Consider the following 20,233-nt stretch of genomic DNA (forward strand, 5'->3'; position numbering starts at 1 on the left):
TATATTTTTCCTCACCCTCCCAACCACCGATTGGTTGTGCAACCCCCCCCCCCACCCCACCCCTCCTCCCCGGGAGAATATCATGTGCCCCCATACCTTAGATGCTATATGCCGATACGAGTTGCTTGGAGCTTGTAAATCTGAGATATAGCAGCTCACATGATGTGTCTTAATATTTTTGCGGGAAACCTTGATGAGTTTGAGAATTGCACACAATTTGTACAAAAACTACTTAGATGCCCTTTGATCCCATATCCAACAACCTCGAAGCTCATATCACCGTAGCATTTAAGATGAAGGAGGACATCATATTCTCCTGTATGTAAGAATATCATGTGCTACCACACCTTAGATGCTTTGATGATACAAGCTCTTCGGAGGCGTTGGATTTGTGACCCAACACCTCCTCGGTGGTTCGAATGGTTTTTTGCAGAAAAGCCCCAAAAGAGTTCGGCCACTGCTTACAAGCACAAAGACTGCTCAGATGCCATTGGATCTCAGATCAAACGACCTCCAAGCTCGTATCACCGTAGCATCCAGGTTGCGATAGCACCTTATGTTTTCTCTCACGAGAGAGTATGAGGTGCTCCCGCACCGTAGATTCTATGGTGATACGAGTTCACTGAGATCTAACGGCCCACGGTAGGAGGTTTGAATGTTTTTGCAATATACAGCTGATAGAGTTTGGGAAATGCGTAGAAAGTACAAGTACTACGCATGTGCCATCTGATCACTGATCACACGACCTAGATGCTCATATCACCGTAGCAGGTAATTAAGCTACGGGGAGCACCTAATATGAGCACCGGGGAGCCGTTGGATCAAAGATGGAGCGGCACACACGAGGCCTGAATGTTTTATTTGCAAAAAAACCTTTGGAGAGTTTGGAAATTGCGCATAATTACAAAGACTACTCCCAAGCCATTGGATCTCAGTTCCAACGGTGTAAAAACTCGTATCACCATAGTATCTAAGCTGCGGGGTGGATGTGATATTCTATGCCGCTGTCATTTTTGTTCGTAAACTTGCAAAATATGTGTAACTCGTGCCGTTACTTGTCTAACCGCACAAAGTGTTTGTTCAAAAAAACCATCCTACACTGAAATATCGGAACAACACACGGGGGTCCCACTTGTCATTAATCAAATTTGGACCTAAAACTAACAACTCTGAAAGACGAGATTCGAACTGGCAACCTGGACTATAAAGCGTAAGTCGATAGCCTGAAAAAACGAACGGTTGTTGGCTTTGTCCCATAACTTGATTTTATACAGTACTTGCGTTGAGTAGAGTAGAGGGAGTGCCTCGTCAACATGTGCATGACCGTTGTCTCACTTACTGGTGGGTCCCAGGTCTGCGATCTCAATCTCTCTTCTCTCCATCGTCTAACCTTTGCACGGGCACACATGAAGAGCGGCGCTAGCTTGCCGTGGTGTTATTACAACTAAAGAAAAAGCTTGGAAAATAGAAGAATCGCCTAGAACAAGAAACGTTATGGCTGGTCGAGACGGAGCTAACCACATCTATCCTCCGTGCCATGTTTGCATGATGAAGTTGTGTGGCTAGTGGGGTGTTTTCGACTGACTGGCTGGGTCCCGAGGTCGAACCATAGGTACTATGTCTGATACAGTATATTTTTACACGCACATTTTTCCTCTGTGCCGAGACGTGGCACACCCTACCGTGCGGTTTCGGGGTCCTCTCGGGTGGTGCACGCATATATTCTTCCTGACGTGGGATGCCCTACCGCGCGTTTTCTGGGTCCTCCTCGGCCGTAGCGCCAAAGCAAGTAAATGAGTCGTCAAATCAAGAAAGACCACCTTTCCCGTCAAGTACATCAGTGAAGCACGGTGGCTAGCTAGTTGGGCTAGTTCGACCGATTAGCTAGGCCGCCGCCACATTTGTTTTTTCACCCCTTTTTTTATCTACGTGTCGGCAGGTAAATTTAAATATCCACCGCGGCATTGCTCTGGTGTTTGGGTGCGGCAGGATTTTTAACTTTTTGATTGACGGGAGCAAGCGCGGCAGGATTTTTAATTTTTTGATTGACGGGAGCAGGCATGGCAGGATTTTTCATTTTTTGATTGACGGGAGCAGGCGCGGCAGCAATTAGTCACGATGACTCCGCCTGTAAAAACCCACTGCTCCCTGATGTGAGAAGTCGTCGACTAGTGTTTTACCATGGTGAAAACCAAAAGATTCCCCGCCCCCTTAGTCCGAGGTGAGGCGCCTGACACTGGCTCCCATCGACCGGGAGCGGGCTCTGTCGGCGGTTGCACCCTGCATCACCAACATCGTGCGCCTCGAGAAGCAGAGGGACTTCGGTGGTGTTTAGGCGCCCTCTGCATGGGCATGTCCATGTCTCGGCGCAACATGACCGTTGGATCAAACTCAGACGGTGCAGATCAGTCACTGTAGCACAAAGCGTGTGGGTGTGTTTGGTTGCATTCTCATCTCAATATAGTTTTTTCCTCTTCATGTATTTTTGTCAACCTACTAGTGTGGACTCATGCACCCTTCATGCACTTTGCCAAACACCCAAAAGTGGGTCGAGAAGGGAACTTTTGCTCCCATCCCGTGCACCCATCATACACCCTGCCTAACACTATTCATGCTTCATATGGTTCATGTTTCGTGGAGTACTGTAGCATCGTACTCTCCGTGCGCTGTGGACCTAGTTCTGTTAACATTGATCTCACCGTTCATTCTCGATCGGACAGTCGAAAAAGCGGTACTATGTTACATATAGGAGTAGTTGACATGCGCACAACATCATTTGTTATCATCATGTCTTACTACACTAGCAACAAGATTGTGTAGTACTGACGTATGAACCACTGCACATGCCTAGTAGTGGGAGCATTGTGTATGTTCAAGTGGCTGTCGTGTTTCGCACTCCTCCGTCGTAAGAGTGGAAACGCTTGCTATAATCATTTTTTCTTCAGAAAAACAGTGGACACGCTCTACCATGCGGATCCTCCTCCAGCTATGCACTAAATTACTCACTTTTGCCGACATGTGGGACAGCCAGCACCTGGGTCCACCAGCCATGCACTAAATTACTCCGAGTAGAGTGACAGTAGACTACCCCGATCGAACCGCCACAGTAATGCCCAATGAGCCGTCAAATCACAAAACCCCCTCCTTTCCAGCAGTAAGTTGGACGGACAAAGCAACCATCATTTCACTCTTCTCTCTCAGCTTCCTCTCTTGAAGAAAACCCCACTCGCTTCGCTTCTCCCTCATCTCGTTCCTCCTTTCACTCTTCTCTCTCAGCTTCCTCTCTTGGATGGACGCAGGAGCACCAGCCGGCGTGATGTCTATGGCTCTGGCCAAAACCGTCGAGGCTCATGGTACGAAGAAGCGCAAGCACCCCGCCGAGACTACCGCAGACAAGCTCAAAGCCATCGCCCTGTCCAAGCCCCCCTCTCCGGGATCCCTCATTAAGCAAGTCTAGGTAATGTCTCTTGTTGACGATCTTTTTCTCAATCTTGATCGTGTTTTTTCATCTAACATGCAGTACTAGTACTGGTAGTACAACTTTCTGGGTGATATAGCATGTGATTTTAGTGTGCCAAATGACGGTTCTAAATTCCTCTTTTGACTAAAACATGCGAGAGGTTGACACTGATTTCTTATAGATTACTTTCAACTACTCCCTCTGTCCCAAATTTCTTGTCTTAGATTTGTCTAGATACGGATGTATCTAATACTAAAATGTGACTTGATACATCCGTATCTAGACAAATCTAAGACAAGAATTTTGGAACGGAGGGAGTACTTTATGAACATCAATGCTACCTTTAAGAGGGTATATTTTCCTCAGTAACTTGTGTTATGGATATTGCATGTAATCCCTCTGCTCTCATGCCTTTGAAGACATGTTCTAGTGTCTTTGTTCACTCATTTCTGTGCGTATATGTAGTCATATATGGAGTATAATATCGAAAATCATCTTATATTTCTGAACGGAGGTAGTAATAAAATATGGTTTCTGTTTGAATTAGAACCAGGTCCGCGGTGGAGATGAAGTTCTCAAAGTCATGCCGTGTGAACTAGAAGACCTGATGATGAGTTCTACTGCTGAACTATCCAGCTGTTGTGTCCTTGTCGCCACGTGTCCTGAACTAGTGTTTTCTTGTAGCATTGTTGTCAGGCGTGTTCTCGAGGCTGTACTTGACCACAACAATTTCCTGGTTGTGCCTTCGATTACGAAGGGTGTGGTTCTTGTAAAGCTTCCCAACAAATCTGATGCGGCATGTCTTCATCATCATGTTTATGAGCGGAAAGACCACGCTGTTAGGTTCTCGAAAGTTGACAAGATGGTGATGGTGCATGTAGACATCTCACACGAAGTCCATGGCCTAGTCAGTTATGCGGGGTTCATCCCATAGGTCGGTGGCAAGAAATAGTCTGCAGAGTTTAGTTAGTGCAACTTTGCTTGTCTGTAGTAAGTACTATTGTTCAGTACTTGATTTGTGTTTGTGAACCCTGTATTGTTTATTAGTACTGCCGCTTTTGGTGTGTGGTCAGTCCTGAGAACGGTCTATGTTAATGTCTGTCCACTCAATTCAATCTGTATATTTTGAAGTATCCAGATCATATTTTTTGTGAGGACGGTTTATCAATTATGGTTACACTCCAATATCTGTATGCATTACAGGGTTTATCGCACCCACCAGGATTTCCAGTCCCATGGATGTTCGGTCCATACGATTTGTCACGACCTTTGGACTGTCCTGCTTGTGGGAGTAGGCGGGGCCCCTGCATGCCATGCGTAGTTGGACGATCAATCTTCTATTTAGTACTTCAACATAGTGATTTCCTGGTAAGGATTCACTCATGTCACATCAAGTAAATCTTATTGATTTACTGTCTAAATCTTATTGATTTAATGTCATGTTTTCTTTCTTTTCCTGTAATATTATGATGCAGGTTTTGCCATGCGACATTCATCACAGAATAAACCATTTGGTTTGCTCTGCGATGGCTATTTTTGCAGGTTCCACTTCTTATGTCGTGTCAGTAACGAAGGCATTGTCCATCACTTATATTACTGGAAAAAAATTGGATCAGTCTGTTGTTTGAGTACAAGTTGAATCCCTATGATGAACTGCAGTTTGGTTTAACAAAACGCCACAATTAGTCATTCTCGCGTTTAAAAGAAATGAAGAAAAAAACTGGATCACGGTCACGGATCCTAGTCAAGTTAGAAAGCTGATCATAGCAGACCAGACACGATCGCCGCTGTCTCGCACAGATCGAGCACCGGTAGTTGCTCTAGCACTGACAGCGGCAACATCTCAGTCTGATCCAGCTGAGGATTGGGCACCGACCGCGTCAGCGGATCAGTCTGATCTACCGGAGGATCGGGCATCAACACTGGCACCTACTCCGACACCGGCACCAGCTCTACAAGAAGCACCATCTCCGGCAGCAGCAGCGGCTTCGGCACCTACACCAACACTTGCACTTGCATATGCTCCGGCCCGTGCAGTTGCACCGGCAATAGACTGGGCTGCAGTTCGCACTTCATATACCAAAGTCCTTACAAAAACCGACATGTCCACCTTCTTGGTAAGCATTGGCCGCCCAAGTGCTTCGTTCTTTTTTCTTTCCATGTTGTTTCACATGATTCACTGTGTTGATCTAACTATTTGGGTATGTCTTCTTGTTTGCAAACAAAGAATTCCTAGAGCAACGAGGGAGTCGTTCAACAATCCAAACGACCGCGACCAAGTTTCTCTTACCATGCGCAGCCTTGGTGTGAATGAACCTGCTCAATATACCACAAGTACAAAGGATGGTCGCATGATGATTAATGCTAAAGGATGGTCAAGGTTCAAATCTAAATCATATCTTGCGGTAGGGGATGATGTCAAAATCGAACTTTCTCGGCAAGGAGAGCTGGTCCAAATCAACTTTGAAATTCTTCAGTAGCAGCACGCAACTGCCGAACTGATCTATCCTCCGAGAGATTTTGATCTAATAATCTGGCATGGTGAAACAAGTGTCCTGTGTGTATAAGTAGTACGACAGTATTATTTATCACATGGTATATCGTTGATAGAATTGCAACTCTGATTGCTGGTTAGGAACTGTCGTTCGATTTCATTCCAACAACTGTCGTGCTTTATTCAATTTTGTGTATTTGCCTTGCGATAGCATCTAAAACCAGCATCGTACCGATCGCTTGCAATATGAAAAGCGCTGAGGTAGAACACATGGGCCCCCAAACATGCAGGGTCAGCCTGCGGCCCAAAGTCCGGAACCGTGAGCCTATCTGAGTATTATATTCTTAGCTGAACCCCCATAAAAAAGTTGAACCCCCTTAATGCCCGTGCGTTGCAGAGGGAGTATATTTCTCGGCAAGGTGAGCATGTGATATAAAAGATTTGTATATTTCTTTACAGAGGGAGTATCTCTCTGTCAAAAAATATATTTATGTGTAACTAGTTACTCCTGTATTTCTACTTCCTTTCGCTGATATGTGGGGCAACCAGCAACGGGGTCCATGTGCCATATGCACAAATTAGAGTGCACCACTTCACGGTAGACACACCCCGGTCGTAGCGCCGCAGTAATGCCCAATGAGCCGTCAAATCACAACCCCCCCCCCTTTCCAGCTTTAGAAGTAAGCTGAACGGACGAAGCGGCAATATTTCACTGGGCCTGAATCTCCTTCTCCCTCGTTTGCTTATTCAGAGAAAACCCCCTCTCGGCGATTGCATAGGGTTTTCTCATGGAGAACCAGGTACGAATTCTTCATCCATCCCCGATAAATCCAAGTCCCTTGGTCGCAGGTAATGCTAGGATGGCAGCCGCCGCCGTTGATGCATTTTTCTTCCTACTGAATCTAGTGTGTTTCATTTGCAGTGCCCAAAGTGCGAGTACCCTACAGGTTTCTGCGCCCTCGGCGAGACGCCACACTTGTTCCTTCTCATCCTAACACAGCATTTTGAAACGCGCACAGTATGTTCCTAGAATCCTCTTTTCTATCCGGGAGGGTGGGGTTTTTTTGAACATGTTGTGTTCTCATATTATTTTTCCTGTAGTGTATTATTTGCTCTGCCAGAACACATGTACTCAAGATGCTCGGCCTTGCCATAACTGAATACCCTAGTTTAATGGTCACAGTGAAGATAAGCCATGGATATAAGTTCCGAGTTGGGTTCATGAACCAAGAAGATCGCTGCTTTTTTTATGGCCGAACTTGGATAAACTTTCTCAAGTGTTACGGAGTGAAAGTTAGCGCACGAATGTTGATGGAAATAGCAGAACCTGGTCTCATCTTCACTGCGATCTTCCACCCCGACGTTGTTCCAATTGTTCATCCATGTTAGTTTTGTATCTGGTTCTTGCTTGTTGCCTCGATTACTTCTTAATCCACCTATTCTGTCTAACTAATCACAATTTAACTTTAGAAGTAGCAACGAATCTCTCACAAAGATGCTACTTCTAACTAATATTTTCTTATAATTGGTGGCACGTGTAAGTTTTTTCAGAGTTAAGCAGTCTACTCGTTTGTTACTCTGTAATAACTCGGCTATTACTAATGGCACTGAAGTTGACTGGATTGACATCCACAAGTTCCTACACTTTATTGATCGTCTTGAGGTCCTTGTGGGGCGTTTCAATGGTGGAAGGTCATGCGGGATATGTGTGCCACTGCTGCACTCGTTGAACAGGTCCAACTGTGTCGAGAAACTTATGGTACGAGTTGTTTTCTGTTATATATGTTGTTCATAAACTATTGCTTATACAAAGTTTTACAGTTGTGATCTTCTTGAAACAGGAACTGCTGAGTTCTATTGTTCCTATACAAATGCCTGGCCATGGTCGGGTCAGACTTGCGCTTGGTCACAACATGATTTTTATGTCGACCTACTCAATTCCCCTTAGAGGTGAAAAGATACTTATTCATGGGTGGTCTCAAATAATGAAGGCTCATCCATCTTGGAGAATAGGACAAAAGATTATGTTCATGCTTTTCCATGGCTTTAAAGCGAATATCATGTTTATTGACCACGTTGCAAGATGAAGCCGCTTTCAGAAGGTTGTGGATGCGCGGGGTGGCGCCTGGGCCTTGTCCTGGGGCTTGGCGGCCTCACCCTTGGTTAACTGTAGGCAAAGTAGCATTGTTCGAGGCGTGCTTTGTACGGTTGAACTTGTATAAGTACTCATACTGCTTTCAGCTTTGGTTGTTAAGTGCCTCTACTGGTTTCAGTTAAGGTTGTTAAGTACTCCTGCTGCTTTTATAGTCTGTCGTGTTTCTTCAGTCATGTCTTCCTCCAGCTGCCAAAACCAAACCAGCGCCGGCGGGGCCGCCTGCTTCCGCCTCCCACGGCTGGCTGCGCCTCAACACACGCATCGCCGCCCCACCGTCTCCTAAATCGTTAACGCCGACGTCCTCCGCGCGCTTTGGTGCGCTCGCCGCAGCGCCGCCCTCTCAAGTTGTCAACATGGTCAACAAACAACAGGAATCGGCAGAAGTACGTGGAGAGGATGACAGTAGGGGCCCACCACATCAGCGTATGAAAAAATAAAATGCTTCCTCCTAGTATATAGTCAATAGACAAGAGAACAGCACAAGATCGGCTGACACCTGGGACGTAGCTACTCGAGCAGTATTTTTTTTGTTTGGTATTGTTGAGACGGAGCAGGGTTTGAACTGGGCTGTGGCCCATCTAGCCCATGCTTATATTTTATGTTCACCATGTGACCAGCCCGACTATTTTTTCTTTGTGAAAATGAGCCCAGTTTATTTTTTTTCTGAAGAATACCCAATCCATGCATACTTATTTTTCTACGCCCTAATGGGCTGCAACTCTTTCAAGACGCCTGCAAATCTTGAAAGTAATATGAAATGGGTTGAAAATATAAAAACAAATGACAAATTGGCAATTAATTTATAATTTCTGATTTTTTTCCACATTTTCAGATTCCTATTTCACTGGGCATTAACCTAATTTAAATATATCTTCAAAGTACTTTAAATCTGCCTCGACATTTCGGTATTAAAAATAGTTTGGAACCCACAAAAATATGCGAAATTGGCCCTGGTCAACCAAAAAAATGACTGCAATAAATTGCATAAGAAGTTGCCATGAGCTATATATAAATTATTAAAAAAAGAGGGAGTGGTCTGACTTGTGGCCCTGTTTAGTTGACACGTATGCAAGATTTTTTCAGTTATTATATACGTCAACAAACGATTCTAGCAGATGTAACTGTTGGATGTCAATCCAACGGCCGTCGTGTTTCTTGAATCTCTCATCTTCTCGCTCCAGCCGCCAAAGCAGCGCCGGCGGGATCGCCTACTCCCGCCTCCCGTGGCCGGCTGTGCTGCCGCGCAGGCCTCAGCACCCCCTACTACTCCCACCGCTGGCCAGGGCATCCCTCTACTCACCCACACCCACTGTTATTCTGCGGCGACGGGAGCCCCACACCGCAGCCGAACCGGTGAACCCTCGTACTCCTCTCCGTGCGGGCTTCCACTGTCGCGTCTTCCCCGGCTCCGCGTCGTCCCCTTCCTAGGCCTCGCCGTCGTCCACCATCGTGGTGCTCTCGGCGCGGCGTGGTCAATGTGGTCAACGACCGACTTCCATCGGAAGAGTACTATACGTGGAGAGGCTGACAGTTGGGTCCACGGCAGCCGCAAGGAAGTGCCTCCTTATTACGCGGAAAATAATTGTTCCTCCACCTGACAGCAGGGACCCATCGGACAAGCCATCAGTATTTCGTGAAAAAAACGTTTCCCCCTGACTGCTGGGACCCACAGGACGGGCCATCGTATTTTGCGAAAAAAACGTTCCCCCGCTGTCAGCTCGGACCCACCGGAAGTGCCTCCTTATTACGCACAAAAAAATGAATACCCCCTTGCTAGCTGGGACCCACCTTGGTGGGAGGCTGACTTGTGGGCTTGCTAAGTTGACTGGGACGGAGGCCTTTGTCAACTTTAGTCAATATATGAACGATTCTAGCTCCAGTGACCGTACGATGTCCATCCAACGGCCGTAGTGCTTCTTCAACCTCTGGTCTTCTTGCTCCAGCCGCCCAAAGCAGCGACGGTCGTGCCGCCTGCTCCTGCCGCCCGTGGCTGGCTATGATGCCGCGGAGGCCTCACCGCCCCCTACTACTCCCACCGCTGGCCAGGCCATCCCTCTACGCACCCACACCCCATGTTACTCTGCGGCGACGGCAACCTCACACCGCAGCCGAACGAGTGAACCGTCATACTCCTCTACGCGTGGGCATCCACTGTCGTGTCTTCCCCGGCTCCGCGTCGTCCCCTTCCTAGGCCTCGTCGTCATCCACCGCCATGGTGCTCTCGGCGCGGCGTGGTCAACATGGTCAAGGAATGGCTTCCATCGGACGTGGACTGTACGTGGAGAGGCTGACAGCTGGGTCCACAACCGCAGCAAGGAAGTGCCTCCTTATTACGCGCAAAATAATTATTCCTCCACCTGACAGCGGGGACCCACCGAACGGGCCACCGTATTTCGTGAAAAAAATGTTTCCCCCTGACTGCCGGGACCCACCAGCTACATCTTCGCACGCAAGGAAGTGCGTCCAGGCAAAAAAAAAATGATCCCCCCTGACTGCTGGGACCCAGCAGCTACACCTTCGCATGCAAGGAAGTGCGTCCGAGCAAAAATAAACAAAAACAAAACGATTCGCCCCCTTGACTGTTAGGACCCACCAGCTACATCTTTGCAGGCAAGGAAGTGGCTGACAGTCGGGACCCACCTGGTCGAAGCATACGTAGCGTTGTCATTCTGGTCGTGAACATGTACGTACACATATACTGGTCGATGTAGAGGCGCACACGTGTCGTAGTAGAGGCGCGTACGTGTCGTAGTAGAGGCGCGCACGTAGCATGTACACGTACGTACAGCGGCCAGGGTGCAAGAAAGAAAATACGGCCACATAGGTACATACGGGCAGGGTCTCGAACGCCTACTCGCGCATAAATACGGCCAGGGCTCGTGTACATGGCTGGGTCAGAACGGAGAAACAGCATCGTCATCGTGTTCATGGGGAGGCAACGGAATGCGTCGTGTTCATGGGGAGGCAACAGAATGCATCGTGTTCATGGGGAGGCAACGGAATGTGTCATGTTCATCGGGAGGCAACGGAACGCGTGGGAGCCAACCGGCTGGGTCGGAACGGAATGCATGGCTGTGTTCATCGGGAGGGTTTGGACGGAACAGGCAATGGAAACGAGTCCTGGCGTACTGCAAAATGGAGGAAACGGCCTTGTGTTCGACCGGCCACGTTCGAAACGGGATCCTGTTCATCGGGAGGGGTCTGGCGTACCGCAAAACGGAGGAAATGGACCTCCTACAGTCGAAACGGGGGTCCTGTTGATCGGGAGGGGTGTGGCGTACCGCAAAACGGAGGAAACGGACTTGTGTTGGAGCGCTACGGTCGAAACGGGGGTCCTGTTGATCGGGAGCGGTGTGGCACACCGCAAAACGGGACTCCACGAGATACTGTTCATCTCCACCATCGACCTCCTCCAACCTTCACGGGCTACTGTCGACCTCCTCCAGCCTCCATGGGCTCCAGCTCATCCAGCCTCCACCGTGCGCTACTCCACCGGCTACTGTTCAACCACCCCTCCACGGGCACCCCTCCATCGTCTACTGTTCATCCAGCCCTCCACACCACGGGGTCCTGTTAAACCACCCCTCCACGGGCACCCCTCCACCGTCTATTGTTCATTCAGCCCTGCACACCACGGGGTCCTGTTCATCCAGAGGCAACGCCACCGCTCACTGTTCATCCACCCCCCCTCCCCCGCAACACTCACTGTTCATCCAATCGATCGGCTTCAGTTAGCAGCAGTAGCGAAGGAATCGCTCGATCTGGTTCAGTTAACAGCCATCGATCGATCGCTCGGGTTCAGTAACGCGTAGCCTGCAGTGCAATCGCTCGGGTTCAGTTAGAGCCAACGCCTCGCACACACGCGCGTACGTGTACGAGAGAAACGTGCATCGCTCGGCCCCCGACCTCCCACCGTAACTGGGAACTCCCCAAAATTTTCCTCCCCCTCGCTTCTACCATGGTTTTTTCCGTCATGGACGGCCCAAAGAATGTCATGCAGCTGCGTCTCCGGCCCGCCCAGGACGAAAAGCCCATTTTTGTCATGATTTTTTGTCATAGAAGTAGGAGCCCACCACATCTATGATGATACCGGGTTTTGTCACAATTATCGTCATAGAAGTGTCATATATATGACAGGAAAAAAAATCGTTCGGCCCAAAATGTCACTGATGTGTCTTTTTTTGTAGTGTGCATCGCCACCGCCCCCACGCCTCTCTCTGTGTTGCTCTGTTGCGTGGATCCGTCTCCCCCCATTAACCAGCACGGTGAGGCCTCAACTTTCATCATGTTCTTCCTCTAAGTCTGTCCCTTTTTAGGTGCATATTTTTCTTCCTCTGTTTCATTCCCTCCATGCTTGAGTTCAAAAGCATGTAAGTAAAATATCATTTGTGCTCGATTTACTCAAGAAAATTATTTTAGCAGGCCAAGAATATGCAATCTCACAAGGTCTGCAATACCTTGTAAATGTGTTGATTCGACGGTCAAAGGTATCATAATCTTCTTCCTAAGGGTATGTTTGGATGGTTAGTTTTTGGTCAAATTCTAATGTAAGGAAAACAAAACTGATTTTTTCCTGGCTGCAGATTTAGCGGGGCAAAATATGAGTGAACACCATTTGTATGCCATACTTTTGTCCTTTGAGGATAATGACCTTTCCAGACTTCATGTGCTCCCTGTCAATGTTTTGACATTGCTTAAATTTAGTTGTTCATTTATTACAAGCTTGCAAAGTGGTGGACAAATGATTCCATGGTAATACTGTTATGTATTAACAAGTGGCACCACGTTGCCTTTAGTTCATCAGGTGGAGGAAAGATCCCTTTGTACAGATAGGAAACACATAAACCACTGACATGGGTTGTTCTTCTTTTATTTTCTACTAGCAAAGAGGCCCGTGCGTTGCAACGGGGGAGAAAAATCCTCTCATATCTCTAGCTGGATCAGTTGGACAAACTGTGTGTGGCTGGTTTGCAAGTTATGAGATCAAACCCTCCCATCGGTAATTTTATTTTTTGCCAGCTCTCCGAACCTGGGCCACGGTGCGCTGCCAGATGGGCTTCCTCTATTTGGCCAAAACGGGTGGCAAGTAACGAAACCAAATAGCGTACGTGAAATTAATTGAAGCGGGACCAAACGAAGCGGGACCAAACCAAGAATATCACCTCCCTTTAATAGTAGGTATAGATTTGCTTACTTGAGAGCCTAGAGTTGTATAGCTTAATTTGTTTTCAGACTTCACATTCCCGTCAATTGGTAATATAAATTTGTCACGGAGCATATGATAGGTGATGAATTCCTTCTCATCTCTGATAAGAAACTTCAGTAGAAAGCAGGTAGGCCTACCCCTGAAGCCTTAAACAAACTCTTGCCTCCTTAAGTTTGTGCAATTTCAGCCTGCTTTTAAACTCCGAGTGGCAGTTTGTTCAGTTAAAAAAATGAAAATCATGTTTTACTACAAAGATAAATGCATATGTATTGCTGACAACCTCTCTTGAAAAGTTAATTCACTAAGTCGGCTACATATGACACGCTCTGAAAACTAGGATGTAGTATCGTGCATGGTGTTTAATTCGTTGTAGAGTCGCACTACATGATTGTACAATCTATTATCTGCTACTTAATTTCCATGTCTATCCTGTGAGAGGGATCTAATACGCCTCCGTCCTCTCTATAATTTTTGATTGTTCCATGCCAATATTCTACAACTTTCATATACTTTTGGCAACTTTTTACACTATTTTTGGGGCTAACATATTGATCCAGTGCTAGTCTTGTTTGTTGCATGTTTTTTTGTTTCACAGAATATCCATATCAAACGGAGTCCAAACGGGATAAAATCTGACGGAGATTTTTTTTTGGAATATATATGATTTTTGGGAAGAAAAATCCACGTGAGACGATGCCCGAGGGGGCCACGAGGCAGGGGCGCGCCCCTGACCCTCGTGGCCACCCCGTAAGGCGGTTGATGCCCTTCTTTCGCCGCAAGAAAGCTAATATCCGGATAGAGATCGTGTTAAAATTTCAGCCCAATCGGAGTTACGGATCTCCGAGAATATAAGAAACGGTGAAAGGGTAGAATCTGAGAACGCAAAAACAGAGAGAGACAGAGACAGATCCAATCTCGGAGGGGCTATCGCCCCTCCCATGCCATGGAGGCGAAGGACCAGAGGGGAAACCCTTCTCCCATCTAGGGAGGAGGTCAAGGAAGAAGAAGATGAAGGGGCCCCCTCTCCCCTTCTCTTTCGGTGGCGCCGGAACGCTGTCGTGGCCATCAGCATCACCGCAATCTTCACCAACAACTTCACCGCCATCATCACCAACTCTTCCCCCCTCTATGCAGCGGTGTAACCTCTCTCTTACCCGTTGTAATGTCTACTTAAACATGGTGCTCAACGCTATATATTATTTCCTAATAATGTATGGCTATCCTATGATGTTTGATTAGATCCGTTTTATCCTAATGGTTATTTGATGATCGTGATTGGTTTGAGTTGCATGTTTTATTATTGGTGCTGTCCTGTGGTGCTCTCTGTGTCGCGCAAGCATGACGGATCCCCGTTGTAGGGTGTTGCAATACATTCATGATTCGCTTATAGTGGGTTGCGTGAGTGGCTGAAACACAAATCCGAGTAAGGGGGTTGTTGCGTATGGGATAAAGAGGACTTGATGCTTTAATGCTATAGTTGGGTTTTACCTTAATGATCTTTAATAATTGCGGATGCTTGCTAGAGTTCCAATCATAAGTGCATATGATCCAAGTAGAGAAAGTATGTTAGCTTATGCCTCTCCCTCATATAAACTTGCAATAATGATTACTGGTCTAGTTATCGATTGTCTAGGGACAAATAACTTTCTCGTAACAAAAAGCTCTTTACTAAAACTAACTTAGTTGTGTCTTTATCTAAACAACCCCTACTTTTTATTTACATGCTCTTTATTACCTTGCAAACCTATCCAACAACACCTACAAAGTACTTCTAGTTTCATACTTGTTCTAGGTAAAGCGAACATCAAGCGTCCGTAGAGTTGTATCCGTGGTCGATAGACTTGAGGGAATATTTGTTCCGCCTTTAGCTCCTCATTGGGTTCGACACTCTTACTTATCGAAAACTGTTGCGGTCCCCTATACTTGTGGGTTATCAGGATCCAGGTTGGATTTTACGTGTATCTTTCTAATTGCTCAAGTTGCATATTGTTAAAAACATCAATATGTTTTTACCACCAGTTGGCCATTTAAGCCTCTCTCTGTATCCACCTTTGCGTAGCATTAGATAAGGATCCAGGTTTTTGCTGTCGACATTGTGCTATTAGTGATGTACAATGAGCAATTACTCTGCTCTTGATACATACCTATTCTTGTGGAGTGTCAATATTATCTTTTTTATGTGACTTTTGGTCCACACTTTGGTATCCACTAACATGAGAACTAGGAATATGCTTGTTTGCAGTTTGTGTACTGCCCGCAATTTTACAAGAGGGAGAAGTTGCACGAACGCGGCAAGGCAACCAGTATGGCACGGCTATGGGCGAAGCTGGGTGGCGCAGCGGTGTCGTTGATCGCGGTTGTGTCCAGGGGAGAGCCGAGGCATGGATGCAGCTGCTTGCGGCACGGTCGTACGCCTACCTGGGTAGTTGGCTTACAAGCATGGTTGGGGCGTGGGGGCACACTTGGCAAAATCATGAAGAATTTTCTTACTGGTGCTCCAATTATGCTCGCCACTGAAGAATCATGTGCATCTGTTACAGGTCAGTTCTGCTATTTTCTCCAGCAAAGCCGCTTTACATTGATGGTTCATGTGTTCAAAGTTTAGGTGTCTGAAGCTTGTTGCAGTACTGTGTTATCACCAGTTCAAAGCTTGGTTTGGTCTTGGTTGTAAAATAACAGTTATTTTATCTATACAATATCCTTCGACAAGGCTAGCCTTCTTCCCCTGTTCAAGGATTCAAAATTCACGTTACACTTTAAAAGCCTAAAAGGTGTATTATAGCATGAAACCTCAAAAGCTATTTACCGGTTCAACAACTATACTATCCTGCTAATTTCACAGTTTCAGTTTCATCAGTCGTCACATGAACATATACACTATTTGTCTTTGGCTAGATCTGGATTGGTTAGTTGACCATTTAAGTATGCTTTTGGATCTTGCTTATCGCTTTTATTTCTCATGGGTTATGCAACATGCACATTGGTGTCACATTTTTTAGATGTGATCCTAATATGTTACCTTATAGTCCCTTTCATGACCAATCAGTTCAGTCTGATGGATGTTTTATTTATCTTGGAATTACAAGGAAAAGGATTACTTTTTTTGGTAAATATTATTTCAGAATCTTGCTGGCTGAAGAATTCAGCTGAAAAGGTATGTCATTTAGCTCTTATTCTATTTCCCACTATTTGTGTTTATTGTTCTTTTTTGCCGGTGCGAACATGGATACAGAGCATTTGTATTTGCCAAGCATTGTGTAAATATTGTGGCCAATTTGTCATACGTTTGGCAAATAACAAAGAGGAACAAAGCTATTAGTCTTTGCAATTTGTAGTGCAAAGAAATCTTTGCACCTGGTCACATGGTTAGGATATATTTACTCCTAGCAATAGTTCAAATAAAATCCAGACAACAGTGACTACGGGCTGTGATTAATTTGAGCAGAGGAAGCTGGGGAGCAGGACTGAAGTTGTTCTTGCTGATGGTCCAAGCTGCAACATACTTAACATGAAGCTGGTACATGTTGTAGGAAATCAGGGATTATTGTTCGTTTATACAAAATTGTTGCTTCCTAACATACATGCTTGATAGCTTATCTGAGGCCTCATAATTTTAGGTGTACATCTAGATGTCCAACGTTTTGAAGTGGACAAAAAAATCATATTGCATTACATTTAACAGTCCGCCACAAACTACACAGTTATTTGGTGATAAGTGATGACCCAGAACCATAGTAGCGCGCCAAAAATTATTGTCACGGCAAAGCATGCACGGTTTCCATAACACAACCATCCGCATGTCGGTAGAAAAATAGAAATTGCAAGGCATGGGGAAGAACGAAGAATAGAAGTTTGGACCAAAAAATAAAAAGAAAGAAATAATATTTTGATGGACCCGTGACCAATAAAATGCTTGAGAGAAATTAGCGTGAAAAAATGCCTTGAGAGAAAACGGCGTGGCAAGGCGTGCGTTTGCCTCTAGTATGAAACATATCCTTATCCCATATGAATTTTCATTGATGACAGCACGAACGGAAAGAAATTGTAAAGAGATTTTAGTATAAACATATCCAAAGCCGGTTGATAAGTTTCCAAAAAAACAATCGATCAAGAGTGCGTTTCCTGCCTATTTTGTATCCTCTAATGTATCAGGACATGCTTTCACACCAACGTTCAATATTTAGACGGAATACTAGTACACACCAGAATAAGGCGTCAATAAATCTTTGCCTTTTTCATTCCTCATTCTAAATAGATTGACACATGAAACATACCGGTATATATATGCCCATATATGCATCCAAAGATTCATCGAGCAAACAAGCAAACACTCCAGCCTACCATTGCACCCATCCCACAACTTTGTCAACTATTCTCTTTGAAATGGAGAATGTTGTAGTGTTGATTGTTGGCGCTGGGCCAGCAGGCCTTGCAACAGCAGCATGCCTTGGCCAATTCTCAATTCCCTATGTCATTGTCGAGCGTGAAAGTTGCAACGCGTCGCTTTGGCGCAACCGCGCCTACGATCGCCTCAAGCTGCATCTTGCAAAGGAGTTCTGTGAGTTGCCACACATGTCATACCCACTAGATGCTCCAACATACATACCAAAAACCTTGTTTGTAAAGTACTTAGATGACTATGTTGAGCGTTTCAATATTCAACCCAAGTATCTCACTAGTGTGGAGTCATCCACATTTGACAATGACGAAAAATGTTGGTCCATCGTGGCACATGACATGGCAAAGAGCACAATAGTCAGGTTCACATCAAAGTTTCTTGTTGTGGCAAGTGGTGAGAATAGTGCAGAGAATATTCCAATGATCCCCGGACTGCAAAGTTTTCCGGGTGATGTCATCCACTCCTCAAGCTACAAGTCAGGCAAGAGCTACTCTGGCATGAATGCATTGGTCGTTGGATCTGGCAACTCTGGAATGGAAATTGCTTATGACCTTGCGGCCCATGGTGCCAATACTTCAGTTGTTATACGAAGCCCGGTATGTACACGCACTATATATTATTTTTGACCTGAAAACACTAGGGAATCCCCCACCCCCACCCTACGGGCACTATATATTTTCAGTGGGTACATGGCAATTTCTTATTATAGCCACCATTAGAAGGATGCTATTTTTTAGAGTTATTACTAGAAAGTATTTCATGGTATAGAGCGATAAACTATTTTATAACATGCACAAACAACTAAGCAATTAGATGAACTACACTGAAAATTTAACTCTTGAAAGAAGATGATTCTATGAATTTTTATTCGATGATGCAGGCTTCAAAAGAGATGTGACAAGTTTTGTGGTTGCAGATTCATGTAATGACAAAGGAATTAATCCGGTTGGGGATGACACTTGCTCGCCGCCTTCCACTGAATCTAGTGGATAAACTCCTTGTGATGGCGGCAAATTTAATATTTGGAGACCTATCGAGGTATGGCATCAGAAGGCCAAAAATGGGTCCAATGATCGTCAAGTCAAAAACCGGCCGATCCGCTGTTATTGATGTTGGCACTGTTGGGTTAATCAAAAAAGGTATCATCAAAGTAAGTATATTCTTGACAAGACATAGATTTCATAACATATGTTGTCTTTGTATGCCAAGTTATCAATATTCTATTCATCTCCTACAGGTACAGGGGAGCATTAGTAAGATCATGGGCGATATAGTTGAATTTCAATGCAGTAAAAAGATATCATTTGACGTGATTGTGTTTGCAACTGGATACAAAAGCACAGCAAATATATGGCTCAAGGTAACAACATCGATGTTTGAATATGTCTGAGTTTTTTTCTTGGTGCAACAATTGTCAAATCTCCTAACAAGCTCTATATTTTTTTATCCCAGAATGGTGAGAGCATGTTAAATGGCAATGGACTGCCCATCGAAGAATATCCAAATCATTGGAAAGGTGAAAATGGGCTCTATTGTGCTGGGTTAGGAAGGAGAGGATTGGCTGGTATTGCAGCAGATGCCAAGAATATTGCCAATGACATCAAATCAGTGATAGGCGCTATGTCCGACTAGATTATCAAATCAGTGAATGCGTCTTCGACAACGCGATGCCTTCCATCACTGGGCTCCTCAACAAGATCAAGGATGAGATCCGATGATGGGCTAAGGCAGGGGCACAAGGCCCGCAGGTTGTTCTGCACCAATCCTGGGATGTCCACTGAGTTGTATGATCTACTGTAAAATTAACCTCCTAGGAGGACTATAACTTTCCCCCATCCTTCTAATGCAATGAAACGCAAAGGTCATTTGCGTGTTCGTGATTTGTTTTTTATCTTTTACATGTAGTTTACCTGGGCTAGTGTGCTAGACGGTTGATTCTTTGAAAAATCTATCCACTGCCACCTGTCTATCTATCTTCATCTATATTTGATAGAAATAGATTTTTGTTTATTTCAAGGTTCATATGTGCCAGGGAGTAAGCATTACTTTTATAATATAATCAAGGGCTTTATACTCACATTGTGCAAAGAGCTTTGTAATTTTTATTGAACAGTTACCTACAGTATTTTATTTACTTGAATTTACACATGCAAAAGTCATCCCCTTGAACATGATGTTTTACAACAAGGGACTAAGTGCTCGCGAAAATAAACAAGGGACTAAGTGCAATTAATACAAGGACAATGCTACACCTATGTAAACTAATCTATGTACTTTACGTAATGTGCAACGTGGACACTCTGGATTGGATATAGGAGGATTGGGGGGCCCACCTCCCTCAAAATCATACATTTAAGAAAAAGTTCATTGGATTTAAAAAAAATCATGCATGAACTTTTCCAGATTTGTGAACCCTTTTTGAAAACTAGTGAACCTTTTTCACATTAGTGAACTTTTTAACCAAAATTGGTGAACTTTTTATAAACTGGGAACCTTTTTTCAAAATTCGGTGAACTCTT

At 45.2% G+C, this 20,233-nt stretch overlaps 1 protein-coding gene across 1 annotated transcript; it reads left to right on the forward strand.

Moving 5' to 3' along the window:
• The first annotated feature begins 17,698 nt into the window (after nt 1-17,698).
• Nucleotides 17,699-19,346, forward strand: LOC119333015 (probable indole-3-pyruvate monooxygenase YUCCA11). Its single transcript, XM_037606059.1, has 5 exons — nt 17,699-17,873; nt 18,195-18,310; nt 18,631-18,864; nt 18,952-19,074; nt 19,167-19,346. Exons 1-5 carry the CDS (start codon nt 17,699-17,701, stop codon nt 19,344-19,346), a joined length of 828 nt encoding a protein of 275 aa, XP_037461956.1.
• Nucleotides 19,347-20,233: the final 887 nt, after the last annotated feature.

The sequence above is a fragment of the Triticum dicoccoides genome, chromosome 7A, assembly GCF_002162155.2.
Source record: "Triticum dicoccoides isolate Atlit2015 ecotype Zavitan chromosome 7A, WEW_v2.0, whole genome shotgun sequence".
NCBI classification, from domain to species: domain Eukaryota; kingdom Viridiplantae; phylum Streptophyta; class Magnoliopsida; order Poales; family Poaceae; genus Triticum; species Triticum dicoccoides.

Coding starts and splice junctions, on each gene's coding strand:
- LOC119333015 (XM_037606059.1), top strand. CDS start 17,699: ATGGAGAATGTTGTAGTGTTGATTGTTGGCGCTGGGCCAGCAGGCCTT. Junction 17,874..18,194: donor GCATCTTGCAAAGGAGTTCT/GTGAGTTGCCAC, acceptor GCTACAAGTCAG/GCAAGAGCTACTCTGGCATG. Junction 18,865..18,951: donor TCAAAAAAGGTATCATCAAA/GTAAGTATATTC, acceptor CATCTCCTACAG/GTACAGGGGAGCATTAGTAA.